This window comes from Copadichromis virginalis, linkage group LG12, assembly GCF_057382275.1.
Source record: "Copadichromis virginalis isolate Kocher_CV1m ecotype Utaka linkage group LG12, C_Virginalis_male_GT1.1, whole genome shotgun sequence".
Lineage (NCBI taxonomy): Eukaryota > Metazoa > Chordata > Actinopteri > Cichliformes > Cichlidae > Copadichromis > Copadichromis virginalis.
Genome location: NC_140629.1, coordinates 32,653,804 through 32,675,108, shown reverse-complemented (window position 1 = coordinate 32,675,108; position 21,305 = coordinate 32,653,804). Strand labels below are relative to the sequence as shown.

At 40.8% G+C, this 21,305-nt stretch overlaps 3 protein-coding genes across 3 annotated transcripts; 1 reads left to right on the top strand and 2 right to left on the bottom strand.

Moving 5' to 3' along the window:
- Positions 1-1,495: 1,495 nt before the first annotated feature.
- On the bottom strand, positions 1,496-3,142 carry LOC146697417 (gamma-crystallin M2-like). The gene is made up of 3 exons (XM_085476146.1): positions 2,764-3,142; positions 1,860-2,102; positions 1,496-1,774 (listed from the first exon to the last, which is right to left on the bottom strand). The coding sequence occupies exons 1-3, from the start codon at positions 2,794-2,796 to the stop codon at positions 1,496-1,498; spliced, it is 555 nt and encodes a 184-aa protein (XP_085332272.1). The 5' UTR covers positions 2,797-3,142.
- Positions 3,143-4,412: 1,270 nt separating this feature from the next.
- On the top strand, positions 4,413-10,615 carry inpp5e (inositol polyphosphate-5-phosphatase E). The gene is made up of 11 exons (XM_085476144.1): positions 4,413-4,501; positions 5,010-5,882; positions 6,562-6,685; positions 6,774-6,871; positions 6,975-7,099; positions 7,682-7,801; positions 7,926-8,033; positions 8,495-8,656; positions 8,960-9,075; positions 9,196-9,332; positions 10,386-10,615. Exons 2-11 carry the CDS (start codon positions 5,080-5,082, stop codon positions 10,516-10,518), a joined length of 1,926 nt encoding a protein of 641 aa, XP_085332270.1. The 5' UTR covers positions 4,413-4,501; positions 5,010-5,079; the 3' UTR covers positions 10,519-10,615.
- Positions 10,616-13,476: 2,861 nt separating this feature from the next.
- Positions 13,477-19,486, bottom strand: pmpca (peptidase, mitochondrial processing subunit alpha). The gene is made up of 13 exons (XM_085476143.1): positions 19,404-19,486; positions 17,691-17,893; positions 17,514-17,593; positions 17,346-17,428; positions 17,149-17,243; positions 16,965-17,065; positions 16,139-16,402; positions 15,909-16,001; positions 15,711-15,829; positions 15,539-15,629; positions 14,566-14,628; positions 14,335-14,479; positions 13,477-14,252 (listed from the first exon to the last, which is right to left on the bottom strand). The coding sequence occupies exons 1-13, from the start codon at positions 19,448-19,450 to the stop codon at positions 14,083-14,085; spliced, it is 1,554 nt and encodes a 517-aa protein (XP_085332269.1). The 5' UTR covers positions 19,451-19,486; the 3' UTR covers positions 13,477-14,082.
- Positions 19,487-21,305: the final 1,819 nt, after the last annotated feature.

Below are 21,305 nucleotides of genomic sequence, written 5' to 3'. Positions count from 1 at the left end.
ATGTGCATATTGTTATTATGTAGCTGCTGTATATACACTGTGCTTTCAGGGTGCTTACCTGTATGCCTGCTCTATTCTTTTGCTCTAATGAGAACAGGACTGAGGGAAACAGTCTTGCAGAAACAAACCTAGGTGGTCCAACAATAACATTTGGATCTAATAACAACTCACGCTGAAACCTAACTGGTACAATGTAAATATAATCAGAGAATTTCAGCTATGCAAGTATTTACATGCCATTGTCCAAGTTTACTATAGAAGACTCTAGACACAACTGTTTTAGTTCTACTCAGAGTGAGACTAAACTTCCTTTATTTCAACAATTGCAACTATTGTTTTATAAACAACAAAGCTGCAGATCAGCATCATGTATTATGATTTCTCTGCTATTAAACAAAATGCTTTACAGATAGTTACAGGCCCAGAAATTTACAGTGACTCTAAATGAAGGCCTCCTTCTTACAGCATGCTCAGAAACACTTACTGCTCTTTACAAGCATAAGTACTCAGTGTGTGTTTTGGTTCTGTGGAAAGATAGTCTTCACAAAGGGTGAAGTCTACAAATACTGTAAAAAACTAAAGTATCCTTCTAGAAGAAATCAAAAATGTCATACCAGTAACCTATAAGCCTGTAAGTTAAATCTGTATTCTTTCTAATGGCCAGCAGAGGGCGACTCTTCTGGTTACAAAGAAGACTGTTTACAACCAGAGAAAATGAATGTTCTTACCCTCAATAAACACTTTTCTAAAGTGCTCATGCTCTCAGTCTCTAGCTTGAAGCCTTAATGAATAGAATATGATGTTCATTTTTTTTTTTTAATTTGAGTCCCAGTTAGAGTAGAGGGGTCAAAAAAGCAAACTATGCTTTGGGTCTCTGTTGTATCAAACTGAAATGTCTCAGGGTTTCTCTTATTTAGCCCCCCTGGTGAAAAGGCTAGGCTCAAGACCAGAATATAACTAAACAATAAATGTCTACTTCCATCTTTAATATACAGTCTATGTTTTGGTTTTTTTGGGGTTTGTTTTGCCTTTTAATTTTTAATTATTTTTTTTGATAGATGCAGTGAAGAGTGACAGGAAAGCAGAGGGAGAGAGAGGGGAAGACATGTGGCAATGGTCATATTTGAACCTGGGCCTGCCGATTTCAGCCATTTGGCTCATCCCAGTGAGCTAAATTTGGGCCCCACAGTCTATGGCTATTAATGTAAAAAGATATGAAAAGAAGGTTATAAGAGGTTCACTGTGACAGTGAAGTTGTGGTACATATAAGTGAACATTTTGTGCTAAAAGGTTGCACAAATTTCACTTGTAGTTGATTTTTGAAAGAATGTGGTTTGAAAATAAGAATAAAAAGCAAATGACTTGCTTCTTCTGAATTACTGAAACGTTAGAATTTCTGAATGAACGTAAGTACTCAAAATCTACTCAAAATAATCCATGACTTAAACACACCAGTAGTTCAGTTCATGACAGCTTTATTTAGTGCAAAGACAGCCTAGTAGCAGGAGTCATTGATGCGCCTCATGCTCATGAACCTCATGCCGCTGAATCCCATGTTCATGAAGCTCCTGTACTCTCCAGGCCTCATGTACATCATTCTGCCTCTGTAGTGGGGCTGCTCGTACATCAGCCAGTGGCCATCCATCACATTGCAGGACATGCAGTTGGACATGCGGTAACGGTCCATGATGTTATCACAGTCGTCCATCAGCTCATACATCTGACCACCAAAGTTCTCTCTCTCGTAGATCCTCATCCTGTAGGATCCCCTGTACTGTGAGGCAGAAGACAAATGGATTTAACTCAGAGTATTTTAATGATGTCATCCAGGGTAAATGACGACTGGCGTAAAATCTTACCATGGGGATCATACGGCAGGACCTGATGCAGTCGTTCATCCCCATCATGCTCATGTAGTCAGAATATTCACCCCTCCTCAGGAAGTACTGGTTGCCCATGTAGTTGGTGCGGTCGTACACCATGAAGCAGCCTCTCTCAACCCTGCAGGAGTGGCACCTGCTCAGGTAGGAGGACATGTCAGGGCAGTCGTTCATGACCTCATAGGAACGACCCAGGAAGTTCCTGTCCTCGTAGAAGATGATCTGAGGAGAGAGAGGAAACGAGCACATGTGAGGCATTTAATTTTTGAAGCTGAAAGAATTGGTGAGTTCAACAGTAGTGCTGTTAAGTAGAAAGTTCAGGTGCAGCTTTAAACTTCTAATGAGGAATAAATCAATTTAGACATTTATACCTTTCTGTTAACTCTTAATGTGTCAGCTCCATGTCTGAATGAGCGATCTATGATTTTTCTATAAAGGTAACTAATCTAGTTTTATCAGGTCAGACCCAGCAGCAGTATAAATCATTTATACAAGAAGTGCACACATTTGAATCCACAGAGTCAGATGGGCACTCAAAGCACAGCAAAGTTCTCTTACTGAGCTGTTCAGCTCATGAGAGAAGCTCTTAACAGAAGCTAATATGTACATAGTGACATTTTATCTCGCAAAGTCTGTTTCTATTTTGTTGGCTTAGAATTTTAGAGCTTTTTTACTAGAAGAAATATCTGCAAGCTGTAGTTACTGAACCAAACAAGCACAGGCTCTGGCTGGAAAGCAAAAATAGGACTCAGAGATGCTTTAAAGCGGAGGAAAATTATACGATACACCATTCGTGCCACACCTCATGATTGGTTGCTGTTACAAATATAAATATTATATTTTTATAAACACATGTTTAAGACCTTAAAGGCAATTCTCTTACCCTGCTCATCATGTTCATTCCAGTGGTAGTCATATTGCTGATTATTGGGCTGCTGGCTGAGCTGCTGGTTGAGCTGCTGGTTGCTGCTGATGTTTCTGCTCTTGCACCAAACTGTATCCTACCTGGTTTAACCCTTTCCTTTTATACTAGACCCGACCGCACCAGCCCATTGTCCAAACCTCCTGAGTCAGCAGCTGTGTCATAGACATGCACTGAATATGAAGGGTTTTGTCCACATTTCCAGGGGCCAGCGAGCTTAGAAAATCCATTCAGCTGCGGTTCTCGTACATCACAGGGTCAGGGAATGGGTGAAAGGGTTAACAATCGGAGGTCACACCTTGACATTGTTTATTCAGTGTGACTTACACTGTTTTGTCAGCAGCAGCGTTTTTCTGCCGTTTCTTTGTGCTATTTGTAAAGTGACTGACTTTAACGTGTTGTAGTGAATGGAAAAGCTTTTGTCTTTTCATGAAAACACCCAGACAAGCATTTTTTTTTTCAATCAACTGAGCTAAACTAATGACGGCAAAATAAGTTACTTAAAGAACAGAGGATCTTGGATATTAGCAATGTAGTGCACAATAATATTGAGCGATTGAGTAAATAAAAGTCAGAAGTTTAAGTTCAGAGTCCATAAACGTAATTCTTTATCATCTGACTATGGCCAAATAACTAGTAAATGTATCTGACTGGATTATAATTTAAAGCATTATAATTTATAGCCCCATAGTATGTTTCTTTAAAAAAATCTTTGTAAGCTGACTAATACTTTTAAATACATCATTCAAATATATACTGGATATATATATATATATATATATATATATATATATATATATATATATATATATATATATATATATATATATGATCTAAGCTTTGATCTGAGCAGATCAAAGCTTAGGTCATCTTTAGGTCTACTCGCTGAGAACAAAGGCTATGCTCTTGATTGTGATGTGAGGCAAAGTGGACAAATTGTAAGAGAATTAGAAATTAAATTGTAGCTGCAAATATCTACTCAATCGTATTACACTACACTGATTAAAATAGGCATGTTTTATGACATTTTGATGAGGGGTGGGCATGTTACTTGTGCTTCCTGACCTTTGTTCTCTGTCATTTTTATAAAACACCCATGAGTCTTTTGATGTCAATTATATAACATTTTTTTCTTGGCATTTTAAATGATATATTTAGAGAGCCAAAGCAAAAAAAGTGGTGCTCAAAAGAGGAAGGGAGTAGGAGCGCAGGATGGACTTTGGATTTGAGCAGTGTTGTCAATAACTTTGGTGATGTTCTGAGAGGTGAGTTGCCTTGTCTTTTTGTTTTTTAAGTATTACTAATACTTATCTTTTGAAAATGTGCACTCACAGTGTTACAGAGTTCTAATGCCAGCACATTGAGCTACAGTGTAAATTTAGTAAAAATTAGCCTCTTAGTAGGCTAATTTAGGTCAGATGTCTGTTGCCTGGAGTCCTCTCTCCTCGTATAAGAAGAAGCTCCCTGGAAATTATTCGAAGATGTGTAAGCTGCAGAAATGAGAAAGCAGGTGGTTATCCTAGTAGTTGACGCACAGGTATGGAAGTAATACCCCTTCTTAGCACACAGGGGCGCTGTGATACATGCTGAGTTCAGACTGCGACTCTCTTGGTAACAGAAATCTGTGTTGTCAAGCGTTGCTAAGGAAGTCACGGAGCTACTTTTAGTCAGTCTCCCTGACACCAACAGTGCACAAAAGGTAGCTTTACTTTCAGCCTGATAAAAGAGACATAAATTGTTAGTGCAAACGACAGAAACTACCAAAGTTATCCGTTTGTTAATGTGGTCACAGAAACGTACGCTTTAGGCAATAGTTAGCACAGCTTTAGCATTTTAGCTTTGTTAGCTGCAGCTGCAGGTTGTTATCCAGTGAAGAGAAAAGCTTAACAGATGACATTGTTGTGTATGTAAACGTGATTTAGATGATGGCTTAAGTAGAATTGTTAAAGTAGACTTTAACGGGACTTTTCGTTCAGCATTAAAGTTGTTGAAACAAGCAGTAATTGCGTTAGCTCATGTGCTTTGTCTTTTTTAGCTACAGCTCTTGCTTTTAATTGCTTGAAATCAAAAATGTTTGTTGTTTCCACTGATTGGGTATTTGATGCAGTAACCCTCTGCCGTGGCTGATATCAGAACGTATATCAGACAGTAAAGTGATCGTTTGAAGGCCATGTCAGTAAAACAAACTCCGCCGTGTGTCTGAACAGGTCTTGTGCCACTTGAAAATGAGAGCGCTTCATCCACCTCACCACAGCTGGACTCAGACATGAGAAGAGGATGACTGAGGATGGAGAGGACGGCCCCCTCCATCACTCCTGTGAGGCTCCTGGTAAAGGAGACTCAATTGCCAATGACAGCAGCAAACTCAATACCTCCATAGTAGATGTAAAATCCACCAACGGGCACAAGGATGACCTTAGGCTTAGAAACACAGGGGAAGGGATCAGTCCGTATCAGCCCCGCCCCCCCTTGCTACCCAGACTGTCGAAGTCCAGCAAAAGCATTTCATTGGAGGAGACTGTGAGAACCAGGAGGCTGAGAAACAGCCAAGAGAGTCTGAGCGACCCAGCTGAGACTGGCTCCTCCACAGACTCGCTTAAAGAGGATGAAACTGTTGTAGCTCCAAGTGGGTTCGTTATCCAGGGTACAGCTGCAGTGAGGAATGAGCGGGATCCCAGTGCGAGACCCCATTCTGCTGTTCCAACTGGATCCCCAGCCTTCCGGGACAGAGGGAGTAGTCTTTCTGACTATGAAAGGAGACCCCGCAGCCAGCAGAGCGACCTTACAGTCCAGCAGTGGAGGGCCGCCAAGGTGCGCCTGTCTCCGGTGCAACCCACCGGACCACTGCCTGCTCTGGAGAAGAGCTTTGCGTCAGCCACTTTGAGGGCAGCTAATAGGATTGACAGGGATTGTTTGGATTATGCCATGCCGGCCAGAGAGAAGCTTGGAGAAAGGCTCCACAGGAACCTGAGCGACAGCCGGCTTTTGGAGAACATGGGGTCGGATAGTGCCTCTGTCAACTCCATGAGGTCCACCTACAGCGTACTCAGCCCCATCAGACCGCAGGATATGAGGAACAGGTAGGTTTAGCAGGTAATATAAAGATGCACCTGTAGTCATCATCCTTGTGCTGGATTTGAAGGCTCTATTGTAAGATGTCCTGTAGATTAAAGTAACTGCACTCAGCTTCCTGTTAAACTGTAGTTACTTACCAGTCTCTTTCAAGGGTATTAAGCTAGTGACACTTAAAAACAAAAGAAGTAAGATGGGGTGTGTTTTTGTTTTGTTTTTGTTTTTTTGTCTGGATGAGCCCTTTCTAAGCTCACCCACTTTATACTCATATTACCCTTCTATTTTTCCTTTATTACAGTACACTTTAGCTCCAAAACCCCCACGCTCCCCTGCAAGCTGTGTTAGATTTAATTCATCTTTCATCATTCATCTTTCATTCCTCTTTCCAAACTAAATTTGAAATGTTTACACGTTAGTCTGCGATACTTTGTGGTAAAGAAATCAACATCTGAGCTGCTTTAGCTAAAAATGCACAAATAAGAATAAACAGCCTCCATTACTGGAGCAAAGAAGAACATAGGTGTGAGGAGATTCAGCAGGGTTTTTGACAGGATGAGTGGTAAAATGGTTCTTAGTCCACTGCTTTAATACTTATAAAGATAAATTATTGACCTGACCTCAGAGATAGCAGCCTTACAGCTGTGATTAAACTCGATATATGTGCTGATTTTACTTTTCGTCATCCAGGAGTTTTATGGAGGGCAGCGTGCTGGGTAGTGGTGCCTTGCTTGGGGCTGAGGAGCTGGACCGCCTCTTCCCCGACAGGAGAGTTGGCATCTACATCGCCACTTGGAACATGCAAGGAGAGAAGGTGGGAGGATGTTGTGACCTGCAGCATCTCTCACAAAGGTTTTTCTGATGGAGAAACTGAATCATAACCAAATTCCTGCCATTTTCAGGGCCTTCCAGTCAACTTAGATGATCTCCTCCTTCCAACAGACTCTGAATTTGCACAAGACTTTTATGTTATTGGGGTCCAGGAGGGCTGTCCTGACAGGTGGATCATTTAATGTTTTAAATAAAAGCCGGTTATTATGATGAATTACTCCGTAATGGCTTTCATTTTCCGCTTACTAATATGTAACTTTGTTTGTGTGCAGGAGGGAGTGGGAGACCAGACTTCAGGAGAGTCTGGGACCTTACTATGTCATGTTATATGCAGCTTCACATGGTGTTTTATATCTCACTGTATTTGTCAGAAGAGACCTCATCTGGTTCTGCTCAGGTCTGTCCTACTCTACGTATTAGTTCAGGAGGGATGGTGATTATGAAATGATATTTCTAAATTGCTCATATTTCTGTGGTGACTTGTGTATTTAATAGCATGTTGTCTTAAAGACAGGGTTTCTGGAGGTATTAAATGATTAAAATTGATTTCTTGTTCCTCAAAACAGGCTTTAAAAGGTTTAAATAGTCTTTAATTCAGATAGGTCTTTTATACTGTTGAATTAATTTTCTTAACTAATCAATTATTTGAGCTTTAAAATCTGAAAAAAATAATCAAAGCTAAGCTGTGAATGTTTAGTTTTCTAGATTAAACCTTTCTATAATATACTTAAAATGCTGTTTACAAGTCGATATGAATATCAAAACACTTGAAAAGATCCTTTAGTTTCAACTTACAACTCTCGACTGATATCCTTGTTGCTTTGGATGAAATGCTCCACCTACTATAACTGGCCAGAGGATTGTGACAAGGATTTTGTTGTAGTGACATGTTGATTTGTGTGCACAGACATGAACCACCTGAAAAGCGCTATACAAATACACGCCATTTACCTTTCTTCTTCTTTATTTTTTTGCACAGAGGCGGAGCACGCCACAGTCACAACGAGGATCATCTCGCAGATCAAGACCAAAGGCGCAGTGGGGATTGCCTTCACCTTTTTTGGCACTTCTTTCCTTTTCGTTACTTCCCATTTTACCTGTTAGTAGCAGCTTTTCCAAGTCAGAGAAGCTTTTTTTTACACTGCACATTAGTGTATTGCATTTAAACCCTACAGCCGGCCAATGTTGCACATTTCTAATGTGTTTTTCTGTTTTTCTCCCAGCCGGTGATGCCAAAGTCTACGAGAGAATACTTGATTACAACAAGATTGTCGAGGCTCTAGCTCTTCCAAAAGGCCTTCCAGATACCAACCCGTACCGCTCCACACCATGTAAGACTCTCTGAAGCTACTTTGTGTGAATAATTTAAAATGTTAAAGCTATTTGGATGGTTTATGCATCAGAATACTTAATCTTTTAAAGATGTAACAGTATAAAAGTGGCATGCATTCATTCTGATAAGACAAATAATCTTAAAACATTGCATTCATTTTCTAATTGTCCTTCTTTTTCAATCAAATCACAACATGATTGATTGCAACAACTGTAATTAGATTAAACATTCCTAGACACCTAGGTTTAGGATTATTTGCAGGAGGAAGGAATAAGCGGTCTGGCTAATGTACAGGAAGGTTTTTCTCTATAAATATAACAATCTATTTTTGTATTTGTTTCCATGGCCATCTTTGTACCAGCAGTTACTGATGATCTATATGTGGTTAAAATCTTAGTGCTTATAACACTAATTGCCAGTATTCAGTGAAAATTGATGGAATATAATTTTTCACTGCAGCTGACGTCACTACAAGATTCGATCAGGTCTTCTGGTTTGGAGACTTTAACTTTCGGCTGGATAAAGACCGGAGTGAGGTGGAGGCCATCATAAGCTCCACAGTAGGTGGCGATATGAGCCCTCTGCTGGAGCACGATCAGCTCTCCAAGGAAATGAAGGAAGGTATGCACATAGGAAGCCAAAGCGTCAACATTTGCAAAAACTCAGAAAGTTGATTTTGTTCATCTGGACGTCGCGCTTTCAGTGGGAGAAACATTTTGTCACTTCAGACTGAAAAAGTGGCTTGGCTGAGTGATGAAAATGATTTTCCCACAGGAAATGCAACGACTGGATGAGCAGAACCAACTTTCTTGGATTTTCTTCCCTACATGATTTTTTATGCATCTAAACAGTTGCAAAAGTTTTTATAGAAATAGGTTGTTGTTTTCCATTGATTCTTATCCTGTGAGTTGTTTGTCCCTCCAGGGTCAATCTTTAAAGGTTTCCAAGAGGCATCAATACACTTCTTACCCACGTACAAATTTGACATTGGTCGCGATGTCTATGACACCACTTCTAAACAGAGAACACCTTCATACACAGTAAGTAGAACAAAGACGTGTCGCACATGACAAAAGATAAACGCCTTAAGTTTTTTAAAAACACTTTGTTATTTCTATTAAAGTGGCTCTCAAACACATAGAACCTCTCTGTGTTCACAGGACAGGATCCTATTCAGGAGCAGGCAGGCTAATGACATAAAAACACTCATGTATACCAGCTGCTCAAACATCAAGACCTCGGACCACCGGCCTGTCATTGGTGTCTTTCAGGTCAAACTCAGGCCAGGAAGAGACAAGTGAGTCCCACTAACATTCACACATACACCTTAGTGCTGTAGTCCTTTTCAATTAAATTTAATTTCACATAAAGTTGGAATTTAATAGCCTGAAAGAAGGCATAAGTAAAAGTTGCCTTTTACTATGACCTATTTGACTGAGAGCCTTCACTCTCAGCGGTGTCACGTTTGGGCCTAGCACTTGTTTCTAGAGAGTCACTGGTGTAGGCATGTGTGGAGACTTATTGAGATTAGGCGCTGGCACAGGGTCTAGGGAAAAGAGATAAGAGCTTTTTTTTTGGTTCCCACTCCTGTTATCCCATTCAAGTTTTCAACAAGTAACACAATTTATGAAGTAATATGTTAGATCAGATTCAGATGGGTTTTTTAGTGACACCAAATCACAGTAGTAGTCAGTCTCAAGCTCTTTGTATTGTAAGGTTAAGAGCTCTGCATCAGTAGAAACCCAAGAATCTCCTTTGACTAAGCATTTAGAAAATAAAGGAAGAAAAAGTCATCCCCAAGCAGAAGCAGCCTTGAGAAGACAGAACAGAGTAAAATAGAGAGAGAATGAAACACAAACAGGATGAAACTACGTGCAGCAGTGACATATAAAGGGGGAGAGTAAGAGAGTCCCCCAGAGGCTCCAGGCTTTAGTGATGTAATAAACTGTGCTGTCGTGGATTTTCGTAGGTAGTGCAAAGGTTATCATTGTGAAAGAATCCTGACAATCTTTAGCTGTGGTCACAAAACAGTAGCTCTGTGTCATACAAATTTGATGGCCTACCCAGGTTTATTAAGTTCATGTTGCACTGTGTGGGTTGCAGTTAAATTAAAGTCCATCCATCCATCCATCTTCATCCGCTTTGTCCGGGGCCGGGTCGCGGGGGCAGCAGCCTAAGCAAAGGGTTAAATTAAAGTGTTGCTGAAATATTACAATGTAAAAATCCATGCCTTAAATGATGGTTCTTTTTCACTGGACTGCAATTGATCATTTGGTAAACGATCAGTTGTGCTTTATGCATTTTGACTTTCTAACACCTGTAATGTTGTATTTGCTTGTATTTTTGTCAGCATTCCTCTGTGTGCCGGACAGTTTGACCGAAGCTTGTACTTGGAAGGTATCAGGAGGAGGCGGATCACCAGAGAAATAAAGACAAAGGAGGCCATGAAGAACCAAAGCAGCACGATCTGCACCATCTCTTAAAACCCATTAAGGAACACTCTGGACCAGATCAGGCTGGATTGGATCAGACCTGTGCCAGAAACAGGAAGGCCAGAAAGGACAAAAAGGAAAAACCAAAGTTGTCTTAACTACACAAATCCCAGCTGTGGTCGAGGTAACTGAGGTGCAGCTGTGTCCCGAAGAAGCTGGCTAGACTCGAGGGCAGGGATCTCGAGGTCATGCAGATATCAGCATTCTGGCCTTTATTTATTCTGCCCCCTGTACTCAAACATAACTAGGGAAGGGGGGTCTCCCTTTGTGGCTTAAAGTTCAGTCACATGCTCCAGTGTGGACTGATAAGACCTTACAGACAGTAACAATACCTATTTTCTCTCTATTTTTTGTAGCCGTTTAAGAAGCATCATATACTATAATACTCTGTTTTTCTGAATGCTATACCAGTGTTCAAATGCCTTGTGATTTTTGTCATGAAGTAATGTACTAAACATAACTACAGCACACTTTTAGGTGTCCGTTTTGTGGGGGAGTTTTGAGGATCAGGTCAAATATAGACTCTGAAGAGCATGTTGCACCTTGTTAAGAGCTACTGTTAAATTCAGGGAAATTACAGTTATTTGATGCTTTTATTCAATATTTCTTAAAGGAACTCACTTGCTATAAAAAAAACGTTTGAGCATTTTAATGATATTACTACTATATTACTACCATTATTGCTACCTTTTGTGTGATTAGGCCAAGTGAACCTTTGCAACACTAAACGCAATGCCTTACCTCTCATCTTATTACTGTGTAAACTGTCCATGTACTGTATGTAGCAGCACATTAATCATCTGCATTCCCAGCATGAAGAGCATTCTGTTTTTTAAAAAAAAGTGCCTGTGGGTATTGTTTTTACATCATCGGGACCTCTTATCCATAACTGTATCTTTTTATGTCACCTGATGTAACATCCCATAATAAAGGTTTGAAAACACCTTTGTTTGTTGGATACATTTTGCCCATAACAGATGTATTTAAGTGTGGGGGAGCACAATGTGTTGCAATGTTATCAACTTAATATAGTAGTTATAATACTGTGTTAAATCTAAGGTGAAGCTGAGCACCAGCTTCCAGAGCTTAAAGATGAAGCCTGTGTGGGAATCCCCAAAACTGCAGTTTCTCCAATGGCCACTTGAGGGTGCTTCTTAAACTGAGTCAAAAATAGTTGTCCCTTTGTCACTAACAAAGGTTAAAGTTAGGGGCATGATGTACAGGCTTACAGCCTCTTGTCAACAATCATGTAGTAAAAAGAAAGTGTGAAATAACTCATGTTTTATAGTCTAGATTCTTCAAAATAGCTATTCTTTTCTTTGATTACTGCTCTGCACACTCTTGGCATTCTCTCGACGAGCTTCATGTGATAGTCAGCTGAAATGGTTTTCCACTTGTTGGCCCTTTTCCCGTCACTCTGCAGTCCATCAGATCCCAACCCATCTAGACTGGGTTTAGGTCAGGTGACTGTAAAGGCCAAGCCATTTGGTGCAGCACTCCATCACTTTCCTTCTTGGTCAAATAGCCCTTACGCAGCCCATAGGTGTGTTTGGGGTGACTGTCCTGTTGAAAAATAAATGATGGTCCAACTAAACGCAAACCTGAGATGGGATGGCATGTTGCTACAAAATGCTGTGGTAGCCAATCTGGTTCAACGTACCTTCAGCTTTGAAAAAATCCCCAACAGTGTACCAGCAAAGCACCTCCAATCCATCACACCTCCACGCTTCACAGTGGGAACCATGCATGTAGAGACCATCTTTTGATCTTTTCTGTGTCGCAGAAAGACACAGCAGGTGTAACCAAAGATCTCAGATTTGGACTCGAGCAGTCTCCTCTGAACAGTTAATGTAGAGATGTGTCTTCCACTGACTCTGTGAGGCATTTATCTGGGCTCTAATTTGAGGTGCTGTTAACATGATTTTCTGAGGCTGGTGACGCAAATGAATTTATCCTCAGGAGCAGAGGTGACTCTTGGTCTTCCTTTCCTGGGGTGGTCCTCAAGAGTTTCATCGTAGCGCTTGATGGTTTTTGCGACTGCACTTGGGGACACATTCAAAGTTTTAGCAATTTTTCGTACTCACTGACCTTCAGTTCTTAAAGTAATGATGGACTGTTGTTTCTCTTTACTTAGCTGACTGGTTCTTGCCATATTATGAATTTTAAGTTGTCACAGCTGTTAGCTGTGTACAAACCTTACTTCTGCACAACACAACTGATGGTCCCAAACCCACTGAGAAGGCAAGAAATTACACATATGAACCCTGACAAGGCACACCTGTGAAGTGAAAACTATTTCAGGTGACTACATCATGAAGCTTATTGAGAGAAGGCCAAGGTTTGCAGTGTTGTCAACAAAGAAAAGGGTGACTACTTTGAGGAATTAGGGTGACCAACCATCCTCCTTTTTTGCACTTGTTGACTTGTAAAAGCCTATATGATATTTTTTATTTTACCATTCATTAACGGCACAGAGAAGGCATTGTTTTCTTTAAACAAACAGTATTATTAAAGTTCTTCATGACTGGGCCAAGTGTCCACTTTTTGGGAAACCAAAATATGGTCACCCTACTAAAATATAAAACATATTTAGAGTTAATTATCTGCATTTCTTTGCTTCATAATTCCATATATTTTGTTTTATATATTTGATGTCTTCAATGTGTATCTACAATATAGAAAGTAGTAAGAACAAAAAAAAAACATTAAATGAGAGGTTGTGTTCAAAGTTTTGACTCTTAGATTGTGCGTTTCTGTGAGAATATCCATGAAACACAGACAAAAAAATAATCAAGTCAACATATGTAGACAATCACTGCAGGTCAAACACTCAGACTATAACCTGCTTTTTCTATTCTTTGCCCTTATGTGGTCGTCACACAGCTGTGGCTCTTCATAACCAATGTGATTTGCAAAGCATTCAGCGTAACAGTAAAAACAAACACCACACTTGTTTAACCATCTTTTTACTGTACAATACACGAATCACAATTTCAGTCTGGAGGACAAGCAGTCAAGTCAGTGACTGATCCAAAAATCTCCATTTTGTTTTTAATCATATATTATGTAACTTTCTGCTGTCTCTGTACCTATAAAAGGACATTATGAAGTCTTGTCGTATAAATAACAGTTTAATCCACTGACTCTGGAATAAAGAATTTTTAGAGAGCTGCGATCTGCAAAGAAAGTAATGGTGGAATAAAAAAAACGAAAGAGTTTTAGGGGCATCCAGAACACAGTCTACTCTGAGTGGCTCTGTGACACTCATGGGGTTTTTAAATGGGAACCTTACATGATAATTTTGTGTTTCTTTAAAAGCAAACTCCTGCAAACCTCCCATAAAAATAATGAATTATTGACTTCCTGGCAACAAAACAAAAATACAGTTGTATACAGACTAGGATTACTGTAGAGTACAATGTGTCATTTCTTTAAAATCACCCCTTCTCTCAGAGGTATTTGTCACCCTTCACAGTAAGCTGTGGTGATTTCCGTGTTCGGAGGGAACACTAGTGTAATCTTCAAGTCCAGTTTATGTAAAGTGATGATGCGGGTCTATCTGAAGAGGCGGTATGTGCGGGGCAGACGTCCGTCCTTGCTGGACAAGGCGGCCTGGATGTGTTCGTACGAGGGCAGCTCCATGAGATCTCCAAGCGCTGCGACAGCTGGCTTACTGCGCAGCATCTTGGTGGTCACTCTTTTAATGTCACCAGGTGTCACGCTGCCTGAAAATTATTTGAATATTATCGTCACACAAATTTAGATGACTTGCAAAGAAAATAACACAAAAATCCTTCCAGTACTCACTTATTAGATGACAGAGCTCATGTGGCAGCTTTCTCTTTCCTGTGGAGAGAACCTGACGACCAACGTCTTCAAAAATAACCGGCCGTGATTCAAGGTTCATCATCAACATGGACTTAAGCTGAGTCTTTGCCCTCTCCAGCTCCATCTGGGCACATAAGGGAAATTTATTAAAAGAACTGTGTAATTTTTATTCTGCTAAATGATGATGACAAAGCTTGTGGCGATCATTACCTCTCCTGCACTGCCGCCCATCTGAATGAACTCTCTGGTGATTATTTCCACCATTTCTCTCACCTGGAAATGAATAAATGAAATAAGAAATAAGAAAAAGAACCACAAAAAACATGACAAACTATTCACTGGAGGTGAACTTTTCCCAAATATACACTCAGCTCCTTACAGGGAGAAAAAAGCAAGAGCACATTACCCATTCATCCTCTCTTTACTGGCTTCCTGCCACTTTTAGAATTTAGTTTTAGATTTTCACGGAGAAGCTGCATTCAGCTTTTATGCTCCTTATATCTGGAACAAACTCCCAGAAAGCCTCAGATCAGCTGAAACACTCAGTTTATTTAAATCCAGGTTGAAGACTCACCTGTTCTCAGCTGCATTTGAATAAAGCACCAAATCCACACTTTAAGCTTAAATTTCAAAACTTACATTTAACTACTGATTTTATCTACTGTTCTGATTTTATCTGTTTTGATTTTATATACTGTTTTGTTTGTTTGTTTGTTTGTTTGTTTGTTTGTTTGTTTGTTAATTAGTTAGTTTATTTGCTTGTTTTAATCAATTTTAAATCATGCTTTTTATTTGTTCTTGTTTCTAATGTCTCTGTAAAGCACTTTGAATCACCTTGTTGTTGAATTGTGCTATACAAATAAACTTGCCTTGCCTTGCCTTTATTGCTTGTTCTTAAGTCTTTGACCTTTGCCCCCTTTTTTATCTAAGCCTTTAAGCATCCACCCTCAAGTTAGGGCACTAAGGTTTTCTAATCAGAGGATTCTGGATGTTCCCAGGACAAGGTCAAAAACAGAGGGGATCGGGCCTTTCCAGTTGTAGGCTGTGTCCTGTGAAACCACCTACCCCAGAGCACCAGAGCTGCCAAAGCCTCATCAGAAAAAGTTTCAAAATTTAATTGAGAAATTTGTTACAGAATCCTAACAGATACTCTGCAGCTGTCCTGTATTGAGACTGTACCAACCTGTCTGGGGTCTGCACTAGCATGGATACACAGTAGGCCGCTGTCCTCGTAGCTATGATGGTAGGAGGTGGCGTTGTACATCCAATGATGTCTACAACAGATAACAAAAATTTAACAGTCGGTGACGACTAATTGGAATAGTTTTAGTACAATTTTCTTGTGAGACGCTCACCTGTTAAGGACGTTCAGGTACAGTCGGGTAAACATGCCTTTCCCGGGTCCTCCTGCAGAGAAGGAGCCGCCTCCACCCATCATCATGTTGAGCACAGCGAATGGGATAAAGTCATCCTCCTGTAAAGGGAACATTTTTACCCTTTAACATGTCTCAGGCCCCTGATTGGAGACTTTCCAAGACACTGCAAACACCCACCAGGTAGGAGCAGCTCTCCAGGCCGATCATGATGTGGGTAAGTTCTGGGATGGGGGTGGGGCCGAGGCTCACGTCTGACATATCCTTCTCCATCTAACAGAATAAAACACAATGTCCAACTTTTAAAGATCCGTTAAAAAGATCATTTGCTTTCTCCAGCAGAACGGAGGAATAATAACAAAAACAGGTATCTGCCAAACTTTGATTTTAAACAGAGCCTGGTTAATCACCTTGACGATGCCACCAGTGTACTGTGCTACAGAGAGGTCCACGTTGGGCGCTGAACTCGTTCCCCACACTGGTTTTACGTCCAGCAGGTATTTCCTGGCACTTTCGACCAGCTGCTCGTGCTCGATGCCCACTCCTGCCAGCACCATGCGCTCTGGACGGTAATAGTTACGCAGGTAACTGTGAAGCACATTCTTGTCAATCTTATCCACATTATCTGCAGGACAAAAACGAGGCAGTCCGACTGTGTTGCCTCGATACGCAGCCTGGAAACAAAACAACAAAGAAGGGTCACATATAGATTTAAAGATGAAAACAAACTAGGACTACTCACCATTGAGTTTGACATTAATGAGGTCAGAATATCTAAAAGTAATCCCTCTAACCCAATCAGACTTCAAATTACTCCAAACACTCATTTTCATAATTTTTGCCACTCCTGACTCTGTATGATATCAACAAGAGCGAAGCTCCTTAATGTGATTAACCCTGACATACAGAAGCCTTTTTCACTCCTTGTTCAAATCTTCTGTTTGCACGAGGCCTCCAATAAGAAGAAATTTGGCTTAAAGGAAGGGTGGACTCAAAGAGGGAAGAAGCAAAACAGCTTGGTTCAGACTGTGAGTGAATGGAGAGGCTGCACAAAAGCTCAGCTAAGGCAAATGGATCATTTTGGACTGTGAATCATGCAAAGTTACTCTATCAGAGTAGAAATGAGCATTGAAATTTTGACAGTGGATTTTGGTTTCATTAGTAATTCACTGATTAATAATAAAATGGGATGAATGGCTGGATGGACTAGCTAAGGAATAATGAGGCATAACTCACAGCATGGATCATCTCAGTGAGTAATGGCTCAGGATCTGGCCTCATGTTGAGATCTTCTAACTCAAAGCGCACCGCCATTCTGGTCATCTCGAGCTCTTCATCTGCACACAAAGAAACAGTTTGTATTACCGGTGGAGACTCTTGGACCGTTTGTGAGGACTGACCCTAAATTATATGTCCTTACCCAGCAGGCGAGGCTGCAGAACAGCATCAGACAGAAGACTGACCACTGTGTCCAGACCTTTCACTTCAGCAGACACTGCATACATTGTGGTGTCTCTGCAAAGCAAAACAACCAATCAACACACCTCAAATCAGCTGTGTGTTGTTTGCGTTTATCATTACATCATTCCACACTGAGACGGGAACTGTGTTAAATACCTGGATGTCTGGCAGTCACAGATCCCCCCGTGTTTCTCTAACGTAAGAAGGATTTCATCTTTACTCCCATACTGTGCAGTGGACTAAAGACATAAATGTTGTTGTCAGGTTTATTGCTCGCACCTCCACCTTTTTGGTCTTTTTCATTGGATTTTATTTAATACTTACAGAAAATGCAAGTTTTTCTAAGAAGTGTGCAATCCCACTTGGATACTTTGCTTCATGTCTGGATCCCGAATTAACCAAAACTAACAAAAGGAAGAAAGAGAGAGAATCTCACTTTATCCAGTTCTTGCAGGTGACAAAGAACTGTGAATATATCAGCACATCAAAGACACAACTTACCTCCAACTGTGCAGAATTCACCAAACTTGTTTTGGGAAGCAACTTTGAGGCCATTTTCTAGAGTGGTAATCTTGGTCTCATATTTTTCCTGACCATCCACTGAAGCGAACACTGGTTTGGGGATCCCAGGCAACGGTGTAGAGAGGGAGATATTTGGGTATCCGCCACCACTGCTGTATTTCCGGTAAGCTGCTATCCCATACCTTGGATGACAATAAAACAACTGCTATAAAAAAAAAAAAAAAAAAAAACCTCATCGACTTTTAAAAGCTGAATTTCAAAAGCCAACTTTTGAAAAAACTGCAGCTTATACAACATGACCAATAAATATTAACATTGCTGGGTTTAATTTTTGTACAACCTTTACATTGTACATAGCCCTTCTAGCCACAGCTACTTTAAAGACCTCACCAATTGGTCTTCTGACAAACAATGTGCCAATACAAAAATAAAAACAAACAGTACAACAAACAGCAATGAAAGAAGAAGAAGAAGAAAGTGTACTTTATTGGTCCCCGTGGGGAAAAAGAATAAAAAAGGAAAAGAAAAATCCAGCTTGCATGTTTTCCATACTCTTCAGAGGGAAACAGCCATTTTGCAAAGACATACTATTGTCTGCAGACTTTTTGGTCAGTAGGTGGTGATTTCATTACTGCTGATCTCTAGTCTGGACCAGGTTAGCTTTGCAGCATATTTTACCCAGTAAGAAAATGAAAATCGAATTACTTGATGAATTGTTGCAGCCCTAAATTCTAACAGCTGTAATCCTTTCAGTTTATGCATTTAACCCCCTCAAATATTACAATTTACACCAATTAAGTGAACACACAGGGAAAACTTTCGGTTAACTTAGCCAGCTGAAAACAAGCTTGACATGACTGCTTATCATGATTGCCAGTGTTAGGGTAAATGAATCCAGATAACATCACTTGAGTATACTGAAGTGGCTTCGTAGTACAGAGCCCTGGCCATGGTTAAGCTCCTCTAGCTGTGAGAAAACTCTGTTCTGATTGGCTGTCCATCATAAAAAGAACAGTGTGGGTTTTGTGTTTACAGCCACGCAACAGGGATCAGCATATTCACTGACATCATATAGCACCAAAAGTACGTAAAAACTCTCTGAAAATGACTATTTTCGCCTTTTGACTCAAACAGATTAGGTGCACATAGATACTATTATCGACTTCATTGTCCAAACGTGTTTGGAGCTTAAAAGTTTAACATTCCTCTTATAGCACTTCTATAATATCAGAATCTCAGCCACACAGTGATAAATTCAAAGTCAGCACGTATAATCCTCCACCATCCTCAGGCAAACGCACATTATTAAGTCCAGCAATCTATTCTCTTTTACCCAAATATGTCTCTTCGTATTCAAATTCTCAACAAAAACAGCCTAACTAGCACGTCTATTTAAAATATATTAAAACAAAGCAGAACAATTCTTTATCTCGGACATTACAGAAAGCCGCTAAAATAATGCCAAAGCTTAAGCGAGAGGAGCATTTTTAGCTTCATTAACGGGTTATGATGTAACTTAGCATCATGCTAGCTGCTAATTAACGGTGACGAGGACGTAGAGAATTTCTAAACCCGCAGGGATGAGCGGAAACGTCAGGTGGGAGACAGTGGGTGTATCGGTGCTGCTGCAGTCTGTTCGCGTTAAACTCCACATTAGCGACACTGTAAGAGCGTTTATTTAAAACGTGTTACCTCTGAACCCGACTCCAGGTTCTGCACCTCGACATGTGAGTCGCCATCCTGGATCCTCTGTGACGGATATCAACCCGGATGACGACGAAAGCTACTCGAAGCACTTCCGCTTTCAACCAGCTGACGGTTGTTGAACATGCAGCCCAGGGGCCAAAACCACACGATGTTACTGAATAATAAGAACATCACAGTGAAGTCATTAATAATTATTTAATAATCAGTTATAATTGTTAAATAAAAAACACTGCAATTTCAGCTAAGGGGGACAAACACATGTTTTAGGTTATTGTCATCCAAGTACATGACCCGTCCATTACCTCCTCAGTGTGGTGAAGTCACCCTGCAACCTTAACAGAAAAACAGCCCCGAAGCGTCATGTTTCCACCTCTGTGCTTGAGTGTGGGAATGGTGTGCTTTGGAAAATATTAAGCATTTCTCTTCCTCCAAACACGACAGGTCAAGCTGATGCCAGATAGTTTCATTTGACTACAGAACTTTCTTCCATGCTTTCTCTAAATCCTTTAGGTGTTCATTAAGTGTTTGTTGGGAAACTTAAGATTACCCTGTATATGTCCCTTCTTGGGCAGGTAGACCTTTGGTTGATATTCTGTTTTTCTCCATTAAAATGAAACAACCATAAAAATTACACTTAAAAATTCAACAAACTCAAATCAACATTGAGCAGAAATCCATTTTGAAAATTTATAGCACACCCCTGATCTAGAAGATTGACAGTACCTGTCTGGGGAGATAGTAACCCAGATTATTTTTTCTCTATGTACATTTTATAGATGTTCTGTAAATGCATCACACACAGGCAGTCATAAAGCAGAGTTTTGAAAACAGAACAGCTCCAAGTGTCGGCCGCCTCACAGGGCAGTCACAGCTGGCAGATCTGGGGTTGCAGCTTTCTCAAGAATTATCCATCCATCCATCCATCCATCCATCCATCCATCCATCCATCCATCCATCCATCCATCCATCCATCCATCCATCCATCCATTTTATGACAGCCTATCCATTGTCTTCCACTGGGTAGCAGCCAGAGGATGCACCACCCACCTCCTCCAGCTTGTCCAGGGGAACACCATGGTGTTCCCAGGCCAGCCAGGAGATATAGTCTGTGTGCCCTCGGCCTATCCCGATGGGACATGCTAAGAACACCTCAACTAGAGGTGTCCAAGAGGCATCCTAGTCAGAAGCCTGAAACACCTCAACTGGCTCCTATCGATGTGGAGGAATAGTGGCTCTACTCTGAGCCCCGTCTGGCTGGCCGAACTCACCTTATCTCTAAAGGAGAGAGTCCAGCCACACATCAGTGGCACGAGAAAGCTCATTTTGCTGCTCGTATCTGCGATCTCGTTCTTTCGGTCACTACACAAAGCTTGATTGACCATTTGATTTACCATCAAATGGTAAATCGAGAGCTTCACTTTTACGCTCAGCCCTCTCTTTTCCATGATGGGCTGGTACAGCGTCCGCATCATTGCAGCTGCAGCACAAGCCGTCAGTTAATTTCACACTCCACTCTCCCCTCACTTGTGAACAAAACCCCGAGATACTTAAACTCCTCCATTTGGGGCAATAACTCAAACCTTTTCCAGCTGAGGACCATGGCATCAGACTCAAAGGTTCTGATTCTCATTCCCGCAGCTTCACGCTCAGCTGTGAACCACTCCAGTGCAAGCTGGAGGCCACAACCTGATGAAGCCAACAGAACCACATCAGGTGAGAAAAGCAGAGACGAGATTCGGAGACCACCCAAGTGGAAGCCTTCCGCCACTTGGTTACGTCTAAAAATTCTGCCCATAAAAATTAGAAACACAATTGGTGACAAAGGGCAGCCCTGGCAGAGTCCAACACCCACCAGGAACACGTCCAACTTATTGCCACTGCCTGGGC